The sequence below is a fragment of the Pogona vitticeps genome, chromosome 2, assembly GCF_051106095.1.
Source record: "Pogona vitticeps strain Pit_001003342236 chromosome 2, PviZW2.1, whole genome shotgun sequence".
Taxonomy (NCBI): Eukaryota; Metazoa; Chordata; class Lepidosauria; order Squamata; family Agamidae; genus Pogona; species Pogona vitticeps.
The window spans coordinates 155,727,536-155,747,398 of record NC_135784.1 but is presented as its reverse complement, the minus strand read 5'-3'; the positions used below and the strand labels follow the sequence as shown (position 1 = coordinate 155,747,398).

The 19,863-nt window shown below is 40.9% G+C and overlaps 1 protein-coding gene across 2 annotated transcripts in view; it reads right to left on the bottom strand.

Annotated features, from left to right (window-relative positions):
- TOM1L1 (target of myb1 like 1 membrane trafficking protein) overlaps window positions 1-19,863 on the bottom strand; it is a 51,959-nt gene that overhangs the window by 28,116 nt on the left and 3,980 nt on the right. Inside the window, exons 2-3 of one of the 2 annotated variants that reach the window (XM_020783988.3) lie at window positions 16,958-17,042; window positions 11,606-11,684 (exon numbers count right to left, since the gene is read on the bottom strand). In XM_020783988.3, the coding sequence (XP_020639647.3) occupies window positions 11,606-11,684; window positions 16,958-17,042 (164 nt within the window). The remainder of the gene's footprint in view (window positions 1-11,605; window positions 11,685-16,957; window positions 17,043-19,863) is intronic. The other variant, XM_020783997.3, reaches the window with a different exon arrangement.

Here is a 19,863-nt window from a genome sequence, read left to right as displayed (position 1 = left end):
AAAAACCCAAAACTTAAAGGATGCAGAACATTTTTAAAAAAAGAAGAAAAGAAGGGGAGAAGGGCCCCCTTTGAAAAGCTAAGCCAGCAAGCAGGACTTTCCCAAAAGCCTTGGCTTGAACTGTGCTTTTGAAAAGCCAGCATGAATGAAAGACATGCTAATCAACCTATCTGGCTATAGAGAGTCCTTGAAGAGAATGATGGCAAAGCATTTTCTGCAGATTGCAGGAAGGACTTAGGTTGGCATCTCCCTTTCGTGTGTTCCCTCTTGACAGGAAAGGCTGAACAGATGCCCTTTGGAGCAGAACTACTGTAATTAATGGGTCAGATCCCACACTCCATTACAGCAGCAAAACCTTCCCACTGCTTTCGAGGCAGTTTATGAGCTAGCAAGAGAGGATGAATTCATGAGGATGCATATTTTTAAGGCATTTGCAAGTGAACGGATGGAAGTTACTTCCACAGTAACAATGATTTGGGTAACAAAAGAATGCTACAATTAGGTCTTCAATTATTCTTCAGCCACACTAAAACATTCACACAAGTGAAACATATTTACCATCCAACCCTTGTTCTCCATCCCACTCCCTGGCACAGTCAGACAAGTTCATCAGTTCTTTCAAGCAAGAGGCTCCTGACATGATGGCAAAGGTTCTCTACTTGCACGGAATCACCTTTTTCTAAGATATAAGCCGAGAGGAAGCTGGTAGAGCTCAGTGTGTTGGAGTGCCTGGGGTGGATGTTTCAAGTCGCCACCATGCCTTGCAGGAGGGGGCCAGTCAAGATCACTTGGGACACAGGACAGGGTTGTTATGTGCCCTGCCACCCATGTGGCTTCGGGCAAGCTGCACAGTCCCAGATCACTACCAGGACGACAGACTGGTAAGCCATGTCCGAGTACTTGATGTCTAAAAAATCCTGGGAAGGGCCATACGAGTCAAACATGATTCGACAAAACACAGTTATTATTATAAGCAGATGTTATGTGTTACAAACCAATTGACATCTACTTGTGTTTGGTATAGATTCCTTGTTATGTACAGGAAACCGCAAAATGTGCAATATATAGACCCTTCACAAGCTGAAGGACTCAAGGAAGCTTTTCTATGCAGACCCTTTCCACCCTACATCTTGTGCCAGATCAAAAATTCCTCTACTGTCTACTGAAAAGATCTGAAAATGAATGGGTTGCCAGGCTTCCTATCTCCAGCTGATATCTCAGGAACAGCTATGCTTCCCTGGGTCTCCAAGCACGGAGACAAACCTCACTGTGAGCACCACTAGAGGAGCAGAATTCTTTGGATTTGTGTAATGGATTTAAGGCCTGGGCATTCATCTCTGCCCATTCCCAGCTAGTGCCAGGACTCCATACCTCACCTCAATCTGAATGTGTGTCACACTTGCATAATAATGGCTTGCCTAACAGCCAGGAGTTGGGAGCCGACTGGAGAGACAGTGGGTGGCTTCAACCCCATGGGCTGCAGCAAGTGTTCCAGAAGTGCTGGTAGCAGTTGGGGAAACTCTCCATGCGACCAGCATATTATAGTTACAGGGTAGGAGCCCCAGTAGGAATGACGACAACCACGTGCCTGCTGGGTCCTTTTTACTGCCTGCTCAAAGATTCCTTCCTCGCCCCTCATTGCCATATAACCTGGTTAGCTAGGCTTTACCCAGATTCCCAGCCCATTTACTCAGATTCCCCTGTGCCCATTTCCACAATAACCTGGCTCAGCAGCAGTTCCAGACCCCCGACTGTCCTGCCTCTATGACATCACAGAGGGCCCAACCCATGTAACATCAAAAGCACTCTCCTCCCTCATGTTATAGCCCTGAGTCTCAGAGGGAGGGATGCTTCTTATGTATTCTGGTCACTTTTAACTGCTGTTCATTAGTTGCCTTGCTCACAGCACCTCACAGACTGACAAAACTACACATAGAAAAACCAATAAATTGTTAAATATTGTATTTTCAGTGTATAGTCAAGATCTTGAACTGCCACGGGAGTCCTTATAGGCAGAAAGGCAGTGTGTAAGCATGAAAAGCCAAATGTGTGTTTATGTATTTATTCCATATAGGAGTACAATATTTTGCCTTTTAAAGAATTAAATAGATGAGAGAAACAACCTTAAGAGATAGGATGTTCAGGCAGTGAGGGCGAGCACTGTTTTTTTTATTATTATTATGGGTGGCCAAACAGCAGTGGGTTGCCTTGATTCCTTAGCAAGCAACAAGGAAATCCTGGATTCAGGTTTCGGCGCTTGCTCTGGGGGACTGTTTTTCAAATAAAACGTGCCATTTCCTTCAGCACCGTAACGACATTTCAGCAGCCTATTGCGCAGTTATGGGGGGGGGGGGAAGCTGCTGCAGTTTCTGTGCCCTGGGCAAGTGAAGTTTGCAGGCAAAGAGAAACAGTGAATCTCCAGTATCTGGGAAGGAAACCTGAATTTATAAATGTTCAACCCACATGCTGAAGCCTTGGGAAACTGGGCTACCATTCAGCGAACAGAATTTTGCCCACAGGTCATAATGTAAAAGGAGGAGTAATTACAGTTGCACTGTCGAGAACCACAAAGCTAGCAGCAAAACTCTGGATTCCCAAGTAATATTTCAGAACAAGGCAGAAATCATTCGATGTGCTAAGATATAATAGTTGTCAGACCAGAAGCCTGTATGGCAACTTGCTTAAAAGAGGGTAATTCCAACAACTTCCAGGGCAAGCTATTCCACAGGCTGAAATATCTATCTCTATGATTTCTTTTCTTTTAGAAATTATGTCTGGTATGTCTGGTTTGACTTGATGGTGTGCACTCAGTATTTTTACTTAGCTGCCTTATGTGTTCCATAAACGTGCAGTTGTATAACGCAGCAACCAGAAAGGGAACAATTATTGGATTAGAAGGATTCCAAGAAATATTACATCATAGGTATATTAAATGCAACAATGTCTTCGGTAAGTAAGGCATAGCATGCTTTCATTCCAAATGTCTAAAGGTGTTTTAATTCTCTGCTATACCTTTCAAGCCTCTTAAGTTACTAGGCGATACCCTAATGGTACCAGTCTGTTGGCATAACATGGGAAACAGAGTGGTTCATACCAGCAACAATCTCTGCATAGAAAGCAGAGCAAGCCCATGTTGTTAACTATGCTAAATAGAGTTTGCGGCTGCTTCAGTCTAATGGTATCTGTGCAGCCACATATTTCTCAGATCTAAAGGAAACAAACTTCACAGATGTAGCAAAATAAACACCAAGGAAGTGACTTCTAGCTTAGCTCAATATGGTAGCACTTCTATATATATATGTGATGTAAGTGCGTAGACACACAATATATACATTACATCACATGATCCCTTTCACTCTTGCTCAATAAGCTTCAGAGCTGGGATGTTAAGAAGTTAACTCAGTTTCAATCTAGGGGAAATAAGTATATCTGTAAAATGCTTCTCATTAAAAAAGATAGATATATGTGGTGCATTAGTGCATATCTGGCCCATTCCTATACTTGCAGCAATAAATCCCACAGCATCCACTGATGTTCCTGGAAATGGAATGAATTTGCTGCATTTACAAAACCACTGATTTGTTATCCCACCTTTGCCCTAAAAAAGTTTCCTGGTAATTCTGCCCAGTCTACTTGTATAATCCTCCTTGGGAAAGTCATGGTGCTGGCAATACAAAAATCTGTGAACTATGATCTGAGTGGGAGGATGCAAAAATCCCACTATTCTTCTTTATAATGACAAGAAGCACCTGAGCCCTTCAATTAACACTTTCCACTACAGCAGATATCGTACAATCCCACTGGCAAAGGGCCAAAGACACTGTTACAGTGCCAGTGAAATCAGCAGTTCTTTTGGTTTTCACAGAAAGCCAATAACCTATAATGAAAACAGGTTTGACACACCCAGAATTTGTTTATACTAAAGGAGGCTGACTATCAAGCAGCCATCTTGATTGCCTAGCTGAAAGCAATCCTCCTTCCCACTTCATCTGTGTCAAGTATTTTCAACGTTCAAGAGTTGTAACTGTTTCATCTATACTGTATAAAAGAGATCCAGAGCCTAAAATACAGAAATTGTAAAGAATGACAATTCAGGAGACAGTTCTTGAAATTTCATATACATCCAGCCACTATAAAACTGTAAGCAAGAACAAAGAATGTGGATTTTTTAAAAAACAAGGAATTGAGCACGTTCAACCCTTGAAACTGGGTAATCTTGTTAATTATCAAGAAAAGGTTACATAAATACAGCCAATTCATAATCAAAACTAAATCACATGGGTTCATATATGAATTTAAGAGTTCTACTGTCAGAATAGCCTTTCCCAACCTGCTGCCTTCCAGATGTTTTACGTTACAACTTCCAGTCATGCCACCTACATTCAAAACATCTGGAAAAATCAAGCAGGCGAGACTGGATCAGACTAAAAGTCCATGTCAGGCATGGGCAAAGTGCAGCCCTCTGCAATGCTCCTGGCCTGCGACTCCTCTCAGCGGTCAGAAGCAAACCTAATAATGAGGAATACTGGGATCTGTCTTCTGGAAACATCTGGAGGGCAGCAATTTGAGCCCACCTGCTTTCCACTTCCAATACAAAAGTGCTAGTCCCTTTAGGAAGCCTATGAGGTAAACAGAAGACGTGGGAAGCACAGCTACAACTGCAAGTTCTGCCTCTCCCTCTGTGCATATTTCGTGGGTGGGGGAATTTAGCTGTGGAAGAGCCTGCTGATCATAGACATTCACACATCCAATTTAGAGCTTTGATCCTGAAGAATGAGAACATCCAAAAATGGCTGGTTTGTCAGTGAATGTAATACATTAATTTAACAGGTCTTATGATGTCCTGAACTATTATTACCAATGAATTTCAAGGAATAATGTGAAACTGAGAGGAGAAAAAAACTGCTTTCTTGAATGTTTTTTCCCATTATAATTTGATTCTGAATGCAAGCACTTTTGGGGGGCAGAGAATTTCATGCAGGCAAGTGAATGGACTGTCATAGGAAGGATCAAGTACCGGTTCCTTCTCTGCATCCAGCAGAGAAAGCAAAATGGCTGCCACAGAGGACAATGCCCCCCCCCCCCGGCCACCAACTGCCAACTTAACAAAAGCAGCAATATCTGATGAAGGCTGCAGGAAGTATAAAGAAGCAGCAGCACTATCTCACAATCTACCAAAACCATGGAAAGAAAGTATGTGCCAAAAGCCCAATAAACACTTCTGTGAACTCTGAGAAAAACTGAATCTTCAACCCAAAAAAGAAAACAGGAAAAAAAGGATCTCCCACAGCTGGCCCTCTCCAATTTCTTATATAGCCTCCTCACGGGATCAAATCTCTCCTGGTCAAGTGAATCCTGGTCCAAAAGAGGTGTGGTCTTCCTCTCTCAGAGCAAGTGGGATGGAAGGGCAGCCTGAGATTGGGGGGCACCCACCCTGTCCTAATCCTGAACCATTTAAGTCTTGCAGTCTACTTCTCTCAGTCCTTTACTCCCTTTCCTCTCCTTCTTTGATCATGCAATGTGACAGAATTGCTTCCTCAGACTTCAGCCTTGGTTTCCATTTACCCAGTCATAGAATTCACCTCAGTCCCAAAGAGACTAAGGTCTCAGTTAAAAACCTGGAATGAGGTAGGAGCAGGAAGGCTTTTGGCTGCCCTGTCTGAGCTACTAATGTGCTCTGTTACTGATTCAACAGCAGTTGCTTCCAGCCAGTCAGTGGTGTTATCAAGCACCACCATTCATGTAACAGGAAAATATAAATGGAGTCTTCTCCTCCCTACACATCACATAATGGAAAAACCACAGTTACATTTGCAGGATAAATTCTTAGATAACACATCTCAAGGCAATGAGACATGTTATCATAATTCCTCTCACCAACTGGAGCAGAGTGTGCTCAGCATGCAGGAAAAGTAAACAGTAAGGCAGCCAACTTTGATACGGAGGCTCCATGCCAAGCGGAAGCAGAAGCTGTTTCTGTTAGGCAAACATGTGTATTAAAGAACTAAACATAAATGTATGTATAACAGTGACTCAGAATTGCAAAGAAGAGGGTGGAACGTTGTAGTAGCAACTTTTACACATTCAGAGAATTTTAATCATACCCCCAAATCAAAACTGTCTCCTCACAAATGTCCGCCACAATCCTTTCCAACAAGATGGCAGGAGTAACAGAGCACATGCATGTATGGCAAGAACTCCACTGAGCACTGTGTATAATCTCTAGAAGCTGCTGAAGTAGAGAACATACAGTGAAGTATTCTATTGTCCCGGAAAGCTAATAGACAGATCCTGTTTGCTTGTATGCTCAGAAACGCCCATGATCCAGTCAAGTGAAGGCTGAGTAACAATGTGAACCCTGAAATTTGGCAGAGTTAGAATTGTGATCTTGCTTATTTTATGTATGTACACTTAACTTATACACCAGATAAAGAAATAAATGTAGCACTTTCATCTCAGAAAGGATTTCTAGTGGTAAACTGGGTTGGAGAAAACATTCAAGGTACAACAACAGTTTTGGAAACTCTGTGGCACTTCAGATGCTGTTGGATTCCAATTCCCATCAGCCCCAGAAAAGCTAATGGTCAGATATGACCAGGTCGTATTCCAGCTACGTTGGCAGGGCAATGGGTCCTTTACTTTTACAACAGGGCAATTTAAAACTCAAAGGTAAACACTGAAAGGCTTAGAATTGACAACAACATTACTGCTACTCACACAGACCAAGACAGATGATAACCACCTGTTCATTTGGACTGTCCACTAGAACTATGGTCCACAAAAGCTTGCATACAATCAATATGTCAGTCTTCAAGCTTCGTCAGAACTTTTCTGCCTTACCCCACACTTCAGATCCACTGGCCTTCACTAATGGTGGAGCTGGCAGGATGGATTAGCTTGTATCCCAAGTATTTCAGGCTTCAATCACCAATGAGTAGAATAACTATGGACAGAATTTCTTGATATTTTTCTCCATAAGATGCAAAATCCCAATAATGCTTTTGCAATCTTCACAATTACTGAGCCACATGTGATTTATTGCTTCAACTGGCTGAATTAAAATGAATATCTTTGATTTTTTTCAATGTCAAGAAGAAAAGCAGAACAGGAGAGTAAATTATGTGAAAATTATGCGGGTGGGGGACACCTTCTAGCCCAAAATATTTATCTAGAAAATGTTGCATGCTTTCAGGAAGCTAACTAAATAGGGAAAACAATTGAAGAAAATATACTCATTCAGAGTCATAATATATCTACCAGTCATTGTGGTTCTGTAACTTCAGGAAAAACAGATCCAAATCCTTAGCCAACCCCAAAAACGTTCATTAAATTCAGATTTCTGCAGCTTAGCTCATAACAGAATACAATATTGCCAGTCAACCTGTTCACTAATTACTTCCTATCGTATGCAAATAATGCTTTTGAAAAACAAATTCCCCAAATTCCATACAGGTGCATAAGAAACTATGACCAATAAGGTAACTGTGCTCACCTTTGCCGTTGGCTGTGACTATATCATTTACCAAACAACAAAGGGAGTCATACATGTCTGACTCAGACAACATTTATGTAGGTCTAAACTAGAGGTGGTTAACTTTGATGGGGCTAGGAGACATACTATTTAATCCCCCCCACACAAAAATTCTGGTGATGAGGATCAAGGGGGGGGGGTAGGGTCACACAAATGGGCTGACAGCTACGCAAGGCTGTCTTTGGCCCTATCCTTGTTGAAAACGACAGGGTGGGCCAATACACAAACTACCCAACCCATCACTATATGACAACACATGGCTAGATTAGACCCTGGGAATGGCAGGTCAAGCCAGCAAAAACACACACAAAAAAAAACCCCACTTATTCTGGATTAGGACATCAGAAGTCCATTTTTGGACATTCTTTTTGTTTTCTGTTTTGATTCATTCAGATTTTTCTCTTTTTTTTCCATCCGAGAGTAACGGCCTCATCGGACCAGAAGCCCAGAGACTGCCCTGCTTGTTTGCTGGGTCTGCAGCAACTACAACACCAGCTCTTCCAAATATGCAGTTCATCCTTGGCAAAGCTGTACACTGTTTGTCACAACATTTGAGATATAGGGTTAGGCTGCAAAACCTACATAATACGGAATGTTGTTAGAGAATCATGAATAAAAACAAAACTCCCTGCTATTTATTGGTTGTAAGAGATAAACAACCACTCTTCTATGCTGAAGCTGCTCTTTATGCCTTCTTTCTGTGCTACCTGTTTTATGCAACTCTATCCAGCCTTTTTTTTTATTCCCTGGCTGCACAACAGAGGGTTCTCTGTGTGAAATTCTTTGGGCCACATCCAGTATTAGGCAAGGAGAAATCTGCTTGCACAAAGGGACTTCCCCAAGCTTTCCTGTTTCCTGTGACACCCCCCCTCTCAGAATTGATCTGGAAAGGCCCCTCAGCCCTTCAAAGCTGATCTGGGGTATACAGAGAGAGACTGCTTTGCCAGTTGTGGGATCCCCTCACCATCACACTGATAAATAGTGTTGTATCCTTTTCTTTTCTTTTTCTTTTTTCTTTTTTTTTGGCTAAGGTAAAAATGTTCACTACTACAATAGTATTTATGATGCCTGCTGCCATTACATTTTAATCCCCATATAATTAACATCTGTCCCAACTTGTTTTTCTTCAACAGAGCAGGTATGATTACAGCTAAAAGGATATCATGACCTCATTAGGAAACATTTATTTCTTTTTTCTTTTTCAAGTTTCACTCGAAGATTTGGCCAGTTAAAAAAGAGCCTTTTAATCAAATGTCTATTCTGTGTTTCTTGTTTTCCAAGACTAAGAAAACTATCAAGATATTAATGTAATGTTTCCCAACACTGCATTCCTCTGCTCCATTTTGTCGCCCGTTTTGGTGAGGACACACAAAATAAAAATTACATGCTATTAGGATGATTCCAGCTTACAGCAACGTCGTCAGAAGTGGTTTCCCATTCCCTTCTTCTGAGGGCACCCTGGGCCCGTGCAGCTTGCCCAAGGCCACACAGGCTGGTTCTTTAATGGGGCTAGGAGACATTCTATGTCTATAATATACAATTCTAGTTTCTTTCATTGCTATATGACAAATTTGCAGGCCAGTTTAGGATGTGTTACTTAGACGTCAGGCCTGATAAGTGAACATAGGATTGTTGCCTTAACCTGGGATGTCTACAGACATTTTTCTAGCAGTGGGCGGGCATTTCATCTGCCTACAATAAAGTAATAAAGAAACCTAGGATTCTTGCTCAGGGGTATCTCCTTGTACTGTAACTTCAGGACCTCTCACCTGTGCACCTATATTTGAGTCAGAGCTATTAATGTTTATGTGTGGTTCAGGGTATCTGCCTAAGGACTCTTTCAGATGGAGCATTAGTTCTCCAAAATGTACCTGACTGTGAAGTGTCCCTGGTCAGAAGCTTTTAATTAGGTTCTAATTTCACACAAAAACTCAAACAACTTGACTCCAGAAAGGAGAATTCTAGGTTTGTAAAAGACATCCAGATTTTGTTAGGGGAGAAGAGGCTTTCAGAGAAGTAATTTTTAAAAATGCAGTTTGGACATGTATCCTGGTGAGCCCTGAGCTTTTTCATGACCAACCGACAGTAACAGTAACAGTAAGAGTAACAGCAGCGCCATCTGGAAGAACCTTCAACTGATTTTATTTAGCATTAGTAACAACATGGAACCCCATCTTGTCACGTCATTAAACTATGGAAATCTGCAAGGTGGAAATGGGTTGGCACGGAAACAACAACATCCTGAATATGACATGACACTTACCCTTTCCTTAATCTGAGAAAAAGAAAAGAAGGCATTTTTCTGAGTAAAATATTAAAGCACCGCATTGTATGGGTGGCCTACAACGATGCTACGGCAATAAAGGATGGGCCCTTTGCACACAGCTCACAAGCCCTTCCTCTCCAATAAATACACAATTTTTAGAGATTTTGGGTCTGAATAAACTTCCAGGATCCCAAACTAGTATGCTCATTTTGCAGGCGTGCACTGCTTGTGCCTTGAAAGGAATAGTGACTTTACAGTGGTCCCCAGCAATATACAACTCAGAAGTTGGAAGAGGATCAAATGCTTCATTTCTGAATGCTTCCACATGTGGATTGCCTTCTCTTCCTTATCATCTTGTCTTATTCCTCTGGTCAGTTCGGGGAAGATGGAAATCAAACATTAAAAGCAGGGGGATTTGATTTAAATTTAATTGATTTAAATTTCTATTCAAAAAGACTCCCCTCACCAAAAAAGGTAGTCCTGAATGCTATGATCTTAATACATATTTTATTTTACAATCTTTTTGCCCAGATTGACACAACCTCTAATAATCATCTTATTCACAAGCACTTCTAATATCTCACCTAATGCATTTTCAAAGAGAAAGGTAAGGAAAACGTAAAAACAACAACACCAGATCTGTTAGCACTGCTCTGACAGATACAAAAGCAGTTTGAGAACTAGAAATTGTTCTGATGGTATCTAGTAGACTGAGTACTAAGGGAGGCAGAAAGATCAGTCTAACAATCTGTACAGAAACCTCTAGAGTCCCATAAAATTGAGTCTTCAATCCAAGAATTATTGGTCTGTTATTTACAAAACCCTTCCAAAAAGATTATATTATCTGCTCCTCTCCAGTTATAATTTCTAAGTAGTATTCCATAATCACATCTTTGAGTGCTAATGCATGGGCCAAAATCCTTATTAGGGGAAACTGTGCATGGAAGGGCATCTGTGTAATGGCTTTCCCTCCAGTTCTCCACTGGGTGCAGGACTGTTGATTCAATGAGTGGATGTGAGGGAATGTCATAGACACCCGGCTGAAGAAATAGAGTTGCTTATGTGATTGGCTTTACACAGTCAGGATTCTGATTTAAAATTAAATTTATCATCATATAGCATTTTTTTAAAAATGAAATAGCACTTTAACTACACTTTTTGAAATCTTATTTGAATTTAAAAAATTCCTTTTTCAAAAAAAATCAGAATTTTTTGATTTAAAAAACCACTCATTTTTAACTAGTCTTTATAAGAAAGTTTGTTTGTTTGTTTATTTATTTATTTATTTATTTATTTATTTATTTATTTATTTATTTATTTATTTATTTATTTATTTATTTATTTATTTAATTTATATGCCGCCCACTCTACCCAGAGGTCCCTGGGCGGCTTAGTTATGATTAAAATTCCCAGCATCCCCAGCCATCATGATCACAGCATGGCTGGGGAATGCTGGGAACTGTAGTTCAAAAGATAAACTTTTTCCAGGCTCTGGTCAAGAGGTTATGCTGCTGATGCTTCCACAAGCAACAATAGTTTGCTTCTCTCTAACCCAGATTGCATTCCACGAAGTACGGCTCAGAAAAGATCATCTCTTCCCCATGAGGTTCTTCTTCTTGTGGGCATTTCTAAACAAGTATGTTCCCCTCCACTCACCACCCTGGCTTTGATTCAAAGAACATCTCTCTCTCTCTCTCTCTCTCTCTCTCTCTCTCTCTCTCTCTCTCTCTCTCTCTCTCTCTCTCCTAGTGTCAGCAGTATTGAGTCAACCCGTTCAAAAACTCTTTAACCAAGAGTTTTGTACTCACAGACAGTGTAAGACGGATCTCAACATGATTGCAGTTTTTTGAAAGTCTTTTCCTTAATGCTCTGACAGCATCCTTGGGTCTGAGGTCATGAGAAACAAAAGGAAAAAAGAGAGAGAAAAAAGAAATATTGATTTAACATGTTCCTGACTCAGTAATATTAAGCAAGGGTATGGGAACTCATGTGCTGCTGCATTTATTTCTAGGTGAAATGCAGAATACCAATTTCACAAAACTGAAAAGAAGACTGAGATAACTATCCTGCATTTCAGTACACACGGGTCTACTCCAAGAAGGTGTACAACTGGAGGTGACATTTCCCTGTAACTAAAGACTGAACCCCCACAGTTTTGGGGTGGCTGGCAGGTTTTGTTTATACCTTCATGGGTCCTCCATGTGCAGTGTGTTATTTCTCCCTATAGCAAGGGCAAGGGAAACTTGTTGATCTCCAGATGTTGGACTCAGTCTCCCATCATCCTCAATTTCTAATAGCCAGAATGATGGGTATTAATATTTAACATCTCATGTCTACAAGTATCCCACTCCTACTCTACTGGTGCAAAAGACAGTCATAGTATTCATATGACTAAATGAAAAGGGTATTCAGAGAACGTTAAGGCAGACAAAAAAGCATCATTTGCAGTATAACATGTAGCCTTAATATTTTAACCACCTCAGAATAACCTATAATGTCAAGTCAGACATCTTTGGGCTTATCCTCTGATGACAACTAATTAGGGTTTGTCATCTGATACAAACTAGAGCAACTTCAGCAATTCCCAAGTTCCTTCTAAAATGTCACTGCTTACCTCAGCTTCAAGAAAAACAATAACAGCAGAAAGAACTATTATAACACCTTCATTCACTCCTGTATTGCCAATGTTGGGTGTCAATGCCGCCACAATAGCCTTCATTTAGACAGTAGGGAGGAACCCATCCATAGTTCCAATGGGAGAATTTGATTTAAATCCAAATTTAAATCCCAATTTAGATTTAAAATGATTTTTTTAAAACTGGAATCACAATTTTAATCATAATTTAAATCAATTTGATTAATTTTTTTTAAAAAAAAAACATTTATTTTAATCCACCCTAGCTCTAACCCATGCTGTGCTGCTAGTAACCACCAATATCCCCAGCCTTCAGTAATTTAACCTCCTCCAATCTCTAGATCTCTGCTAGGAGTCTTCATAGCCAAAGAATCCCGAGTGCTGACTTTTGGTCACAGTACAGTGTTGGAACTGGCAAGACATATGCGTCATTACGTACCAAATACAAATAATGCAAGACGGAAAGGTCATGTTTGCTCTTGCTGTTACAGAGCTTTGAAAATATTATTTCTAGACTACAACTCCCAAAATCCTGCAACCAGTACAGCCAATGGTTTCTGCAGTCCCAAACAATACTCTTGTGAGATTTGTATTTCTGTTTGCACCTGGTAAGTGTACTGTAAGAGATCTGCACACTACACTGAAAACCTTCATAGAAAACAGAATGCCATATCTCTTCCCTATGCAGTGGGATCCATTTAAATGTAGATTCAATAATAACCATACATGGTATTTAAATATCACATAACACAACCACACCATTAAAGGAGGTGTAATTCATTCAACCAATCTCTGCTTTCATGCTTGCATCAGATGGAAGTTATTGAAAAGAAGGAGCTGGTTGCCTAAATGCTCTCTCCCACTCTGTGGGGTCAAAGGCTCATAACATTACATCGGCCTATCAAAACTCTGGTGGTGAATTATGCAAGACTAGGGGTGTCAACAGCAGCCGCCGGAGTAGCATCCTGGCTCCCTTCCAGTGTAATTATAGGAAACTTCAAAACAATCCAGGCAATTTTTTTATATGCTAGCAGATAAACAACTGAACGCCACCTCATGTATGGCTGCACTACAGGGGATGAGATGCACATCCATGTTTACAGACACACATTTTTCTAGGGCGAGGTAGAAGCAAGAAGAAAACCTGCTCCTGACTTTCAAAATTCTGCACCAAAGGAGGACTGAGGCACTTCCTAGACATATGAATGTGTCTTTTTCTTTCCAGTGTTGACAGTGACTATACGTACTTAAAGAAGAACACTTGGTTACAATATCATGTTAGGGGAAAGGAGAATATCACATGTTCCAGCTAGCTAGCACTCAGTCTGTGATCTTCGGGGGGGGGGGGGATCACACAATGATCACCTAGCCCAGGACTGTTTTCTTCAGCAGTGGCTCATAAACAAAGCAAGAGTATTCACTGGATAGCTCAGTGGTTTAGGTATCTGGTGGTGGGGCCAAATGTTGGGAGTTCAGTTCCCCACTGTGCCTCCTTGAAAAGGGCTGGACTTGATGAACTATACGGCCCCTTCCAGATGTGCAGTTCTAAAATGATGATGATTAGTCCCTTGTTACAATGGGTACTCAGAGGAATATATTTTCCAGATATTCCAAGCTTTCTTCAGTGGCTGCTGAAGGAAAGCAGGAAAGCAGGACCTCCTAGGAAGACGATTCCTCTGGGCTTTGCTTCTGCCCAACGGTCACCTAGCAACCATGTCAGCCTTGCTGAGCGACCTCAGAGGTGCTGAAATCCAGTAGCATGCCACAACTAGATGTAGGCCCCTTGAATTAGAGGGGATTTGGTGAGTCAACTCCTCTGTAAAATCTGCTGACTCAATGGGCCTACTCTAGTTAGAACTTACTATTGGATTTTAGCCAGGGTCAGGAAGCTGTGCCAGTTTTCTTGTTCTCCTTTTCCCTTCTCACCCCTTTCCCTTGCATGCTATGTCTTTTCAGATTGTAATCCTGAAGGCTGGATTTAACTTGCATTTTAAAAAAAAGATACAGCAGATGAACTACTGCTGTGGGAGCTTTTGTGTTTTAGAGCCAAGTACAAGCACAATCAGCCAACAAGCCACCAATATAAGGCCACTCCCATTATAGTTACTACTGTGGCTTGTAAGAACAAAATTCTGAAGGAAGAAAAGTTTTGAGTTGATGGAGCTAAGGAAAAATGTAAAGGCTTAGCAGGCTGGGAGACACTGGCAGCACCATATTTTTTTTCTGGAGGTTGATAATGACACAGAAGTGAAAGAATGTGTAAGAGAAGGATTTCACATGAATAGAAGCTAAGCTTTCTCTATGACAATGGTTCCCAACCTTGGGTCCCTTCGTGGACTCCAACTCCCAGAAACGCTGGCCAGCACAGCTAGTAGTGAAGGCTTCTGGGAGATTTAGTCCAGGAACACCTGGGGACCCAGGGTTGGGAACCACTGCCAACCACTATGGGGAAAACACTCAGTTCAAGAGGTAGGGCAAGGGCTAAGGCAGGTCTGTTGCCAATGATTGTTCTCTTAACGTTAGAGATATCTTTGCTGCCCATCTCAATTAAACGGTAGGATCAAGGAACACTCAAGCCCACAAACCTTTTGCTATGAAGTGACCAGCCTTTGGATATGTAATTCCTTTGTCTCAGCAGAGAGGACTGTTTTGCCACACAGAGAAAACAGCAGAGTCCCTGAAGCCACTGCCTAAGTCAAGGCTGGAGAAAGGCATGGCGCTCCACATGTTGTTAAGACTACAATGCCAATCAGCCCCTTTCCAGAATAGCCTAGGGTGGGGAATGCTGGAAGTTGTAGTTCAATACAGATCTGGAGAACCACACAATTTCAAACCTTCAACGTAAATTGCTATTACTTTTAAGTCCAAGGAGTCTACAGATCTGAAATGTTAGTGAGGCCACTCTCTGGGCATGGGTTGGAGAACAACACTGTTGGTCAATATAAGCAGAGGGATCATCAAAATTATTGTGTCAATTTTAATGGCGATGTCCACAAGTCACCCTAGAAGCATTTGGTATTTTTTACAATGAAGGTCAGAGGATACATTTATGACATCAAACCAAAACAAAAAACCAAATCCTAGGTACTGTATATCTATGTGGTATGCAATTCAAGGCCTATCTAGAAGCTGAACAGTATGTGGTTTAGTTCCTACTAAATCTGCACAGGGCTGTACCAACACTCAAAAGCTGTGGTTCCCAAACTGGGATGCAAAGCCTCTGGTGATCCATGAGGGGACTGCAAGTGGACTGTTGGGCACTACCCTGATTGGCCAGTGAAATGCAGGTAAAATGGTTGAGCCAACTGCAGAGAGGAAGAAGGGCAAACGCTCACAGTGGTGGATCTCTTCCCTTTGTTATGGCTGCCATATATGAAATGTCAGATGCATTCACCACATGGTGAAAATGTTTACTGACAACAACAGGCAAGCTGGCAATTTGACTCCCTTCAGCCATAAGGCTTGCAAATATGTTTTAAAAATCTTGCTTACAGTAATCCAAAGAAAACTCTCATAAAGGAAAAGGTTCAGAGCTGCGAGACTAAGCATTCATTCTCATTGGCCTGGCCTGTCATCTGCACGCAGGAATGAGCAGCTGAGAAGAATATCCACTGCATCTTAATTACAGTCTGAACTTTGGGCAGCCTTCCCCAACTTGCTGCCCTTCAGAATTGTTTAGTTAAAAGAAAAACGCCAGTGAGAAAGCACAGATTTGGTTCTGCCACAAGACAGGCAACAGTGGCTTTCTTCCTTGTGCAGAGGCATGGAAAAGACACAGACCTACCAAGTCACACTGCTTTCATAGTTGCTCTGCCCCAGGAATGTGATGGGACTCCAGCTCCTAGCAGTCCTCACCATGGGTTATGCTAGCTAGTGATAATAGGAGCTAGTGAAAATAGGATAATTCGTAGCTGTGTCTTTAATGAGAAACTAGAAGGGAACTTTTTTGCAACAGGGAGATAAACATTGTCACTTGTTATCTGCTGCTTATAAAGTTTCAAGGCACAGCAACCAGGCTGTGGGAAACTTGCCAACTTCAAAGTGAACTGGAAAACACTGCGTCAGGTCTCAACAACTACTTACTCTACCAGGGGAAAATTCCCCATACAGGAGTCTTTACTGATTTGTTTTTAAAAAGAGCTTAAAAGTTACTGGCCATGGCTGGGAGATTCTGGAAGTTATGCTCCAAAAAAGTAACTTACACAGAGACTTACATTTACACACACACAAACACAAACAGCACGATCCACAAAAACCTACTACACAGCCTGCAGAAGATGGATCAACATTGAAAGCCAGCTGTTCATTTGATTTTTTTTAAAAAAAACTTGTCTAATACAGGTATCACCTGCTCTTACATTTTTAGTACTTTGCTTAGCTTAACAGAGAGACCAAAGCATGGCAAGTGCAAAAGTTCACAAAGAAAAAAAAAGGGTCTTTATTTCAGTACAGAGTCAAAATTCTAAAACTGGAGGTAGGGATATCTTGACAGGGCAAACTTTCTAAAACTGATTAACCAGCTTACCCTTCTTCTGTTGTGTTGATTAAGTCGCAGATGTGCATGAACTGACCCCATTCTTCTGTCTGCAGTGCTCCAAAAGTACTTTTTTCTGGGAAAACAAAGATTTCTTTAAATTACAAGCTCACCAGTCAATGCCCCTATGCATTTTAGGGCAATCCAGAACAATGCCCTTGGTTATTTCAAAGATGGTGATGTTTTCATTTACATTTTGCAACTTTATAAAGAAAATGTGTAACTTTGTAAAGAAAATGTCATTCCTTGGAAAAATAAAACAATAGCAGGGAGAAAATAAGCATCTGTCAAGGTTTAAAGCTAAGAAATTCATCTGACTGGACATGGATGAATTCAGTGGACTTAACCAATATATTTCTATTGCATCTCCTGCGTCACTTGATGGCTCATGGAAAGGGTGGATAAAAATCAACGATTCTTTTAAAACCAAATTGATTTAAATAAAACATGATTTTTTATTTAAGTCCTCAAACAACCCTGATTTTTTAAAAAAATTAATTGTGATTTAAATCAAATCCATCCTGCCTATATGGCTTAAGTCTTAAATACAAACCAGCATATAAAAGATGGTTTTGAAACACATAATATGGCTGGAGCAGCATTTGTCGGCCTTATACCAGCATATGATACTGTCCATTATCAACTGCTGCTCAAAAAGCTCTGTCTCCTTACCAAAGATCCTGGATTAGTAGAAACTGTGCCATTCTACTTCAAAATGGAAGATTCTTTGTTGAATTTCAAAGGAGGCACAGTTCCTGGAGAAATCTAAGAAACAGTCTCCTACAGGGTAGCCTCCCAGCACCATTACTTAAATGATCAACTGAGGTTCCCATACTCCAAGAATTTCATCTATGCTGATGATCTTGCCTTGACAGTCCAGGGAAACTTTTGAGGCCATTGAGCACCAGCTAACCTCTGCATGAGAACATATTTCCTTATATAATAAAAACAACCAGCTGAAACCAAACCCTTTAAAAACACAAATCTGTACCTTCTGCTTATAGAACAGAGAAGTTCGGCCCGTTCGGTTTCGCGTTGATTTCAAAGTTCTAATGCTTACGTATAAAGCCCTAAACGGTTTAGGGCCTCGATATCTGACGGAACACCTCCTCCCACCTAAATCTATTTGTATCATTTGATCTAGCCAGGAGGTGAGGTCGAGGAGCCTAACGCCGAGGGAGGCCCGGAAGGAAAAAACAAGAAACGGGGCCTTCTCAGCAGTGGCTCCTCACCTTTGGAATAACCTCCCTTCTGAGATCTGTATGACCCCTTCGCTGGGTATTTTCAAAGGCCAATTGAAAACCTGGCTGTTTAGGGAAGCCTTCCCTCCAGCCACCACTTGATTTACTTTTTTCCATCTTGAGCACTGTCTATTAATGCATTGCTTTGTTTCTATATTTTAAATTGTTTATACTATATGTTGTTAGCCGCCCAGAGTAGTCAGTTGACTAGATGGGCGGGGTATAAATTCAATAAATTAAATAAATAAATAAGTAGGGAGGAAGCTCCAAGTTAGCCGGGAAGGCAAGATTTTAGAACAGTGCCCTACCCCAAAGTATTTGGGCATCATTCTGGATCGAACTGTGACCTACAAAAAACATTGTCTAAAAACCAAACAAAAAACTGCTGCCAGAAATAACATACTTAGGAAACTGAATGGGTCACATGGGAATGCACACCCATAAACAATCACAACAGCGTTGTCCCCATGTTACTCCACAACAGAATACAAATGATATAACAAGTGAATGTGGCTCTCAATGAATCATGCAGGATTATTGCTGGCTTCTGAAATCTATCCACAACTGAAAATGTTTATGATTTGGCTGGCATTGCCCCTCCAGCTGTACATTGAGACGTACTAACAAATGAACAAAATAAGGTAATAACACTTCATGGACACCAACCCCTAGAGGAAAGGTTTTCTGCACACATCTCGAGCTAAGATAAACCTATAGAGACCAAAAACAACACACCTTGCCAAATGAATGAATACGGAAGGACAAGACTCTAGCTGGATCATCTGGAAGTCACTGAACAGACATTGAAGCAAAGTGGGAAGATAAAGAATAATCAAGTAAAATGGGGCTACTTGGATACAGGAGAAATTTTCTGAGACTGTGGAGAAACTCAATCGGTGCAACACTTATGTGTACCAAAAAAGATCGAGCAAATAACCAACAAAATGCTATCAAAGTAGCCTGTTTCCAGTCAAAAACAGTCTAATTATCTTAACATTTTTTAAAAATTTAATTTTACCTATGTTTCCTATACACCCATAATTTTAAATTCTGCAGTGCCCCAATACAAATGAAGAAAGACCCAAATTTTAGAAGTGAGTCACAAGTCATCAGCAACTGAGAATATGGGATTGTGCAAAGCTTTCTATCCTTTCTTAACTGCTGTATAAAGAGGGGATTTTTTTTAGCAGATGGCACCTGTGCCTTGGCTAAGAAAAAAGACAGCTGTTAAAACACAAACTCCAAGAGGGAAACTGAATTTCTCCTTTTCATTGCCTCCAGTCTCTTGGGACAACACAGGGTAAGGAAGAAGGACCACTAGGTGAAAGGACGGAAGACAGAGGAGAGAAAGTATAAACACTGAGAGCCAGTTTTTATCTGCAGGTTGCCACTGAAATTTTATTTTTCATTTCCCTGACCAACATTTGTCAATTTCCCTCACCACCATTCAAATATAACCACAAGTTAAAAAATGAACAGGTTGTATTGCTTTAATGCAAGTCTTATTGAAATGTTCCTCTCTACAATTACACAAGTTTCAACTCCAAAAATAGTTGTCAAAGAAAGAGATTTAATATCAGCTTCTTTCAACATTAACTGCAGCAACATCTGTTTTGCAATTGCACCAAAAATTACACCAAGATACAAACGTCATTT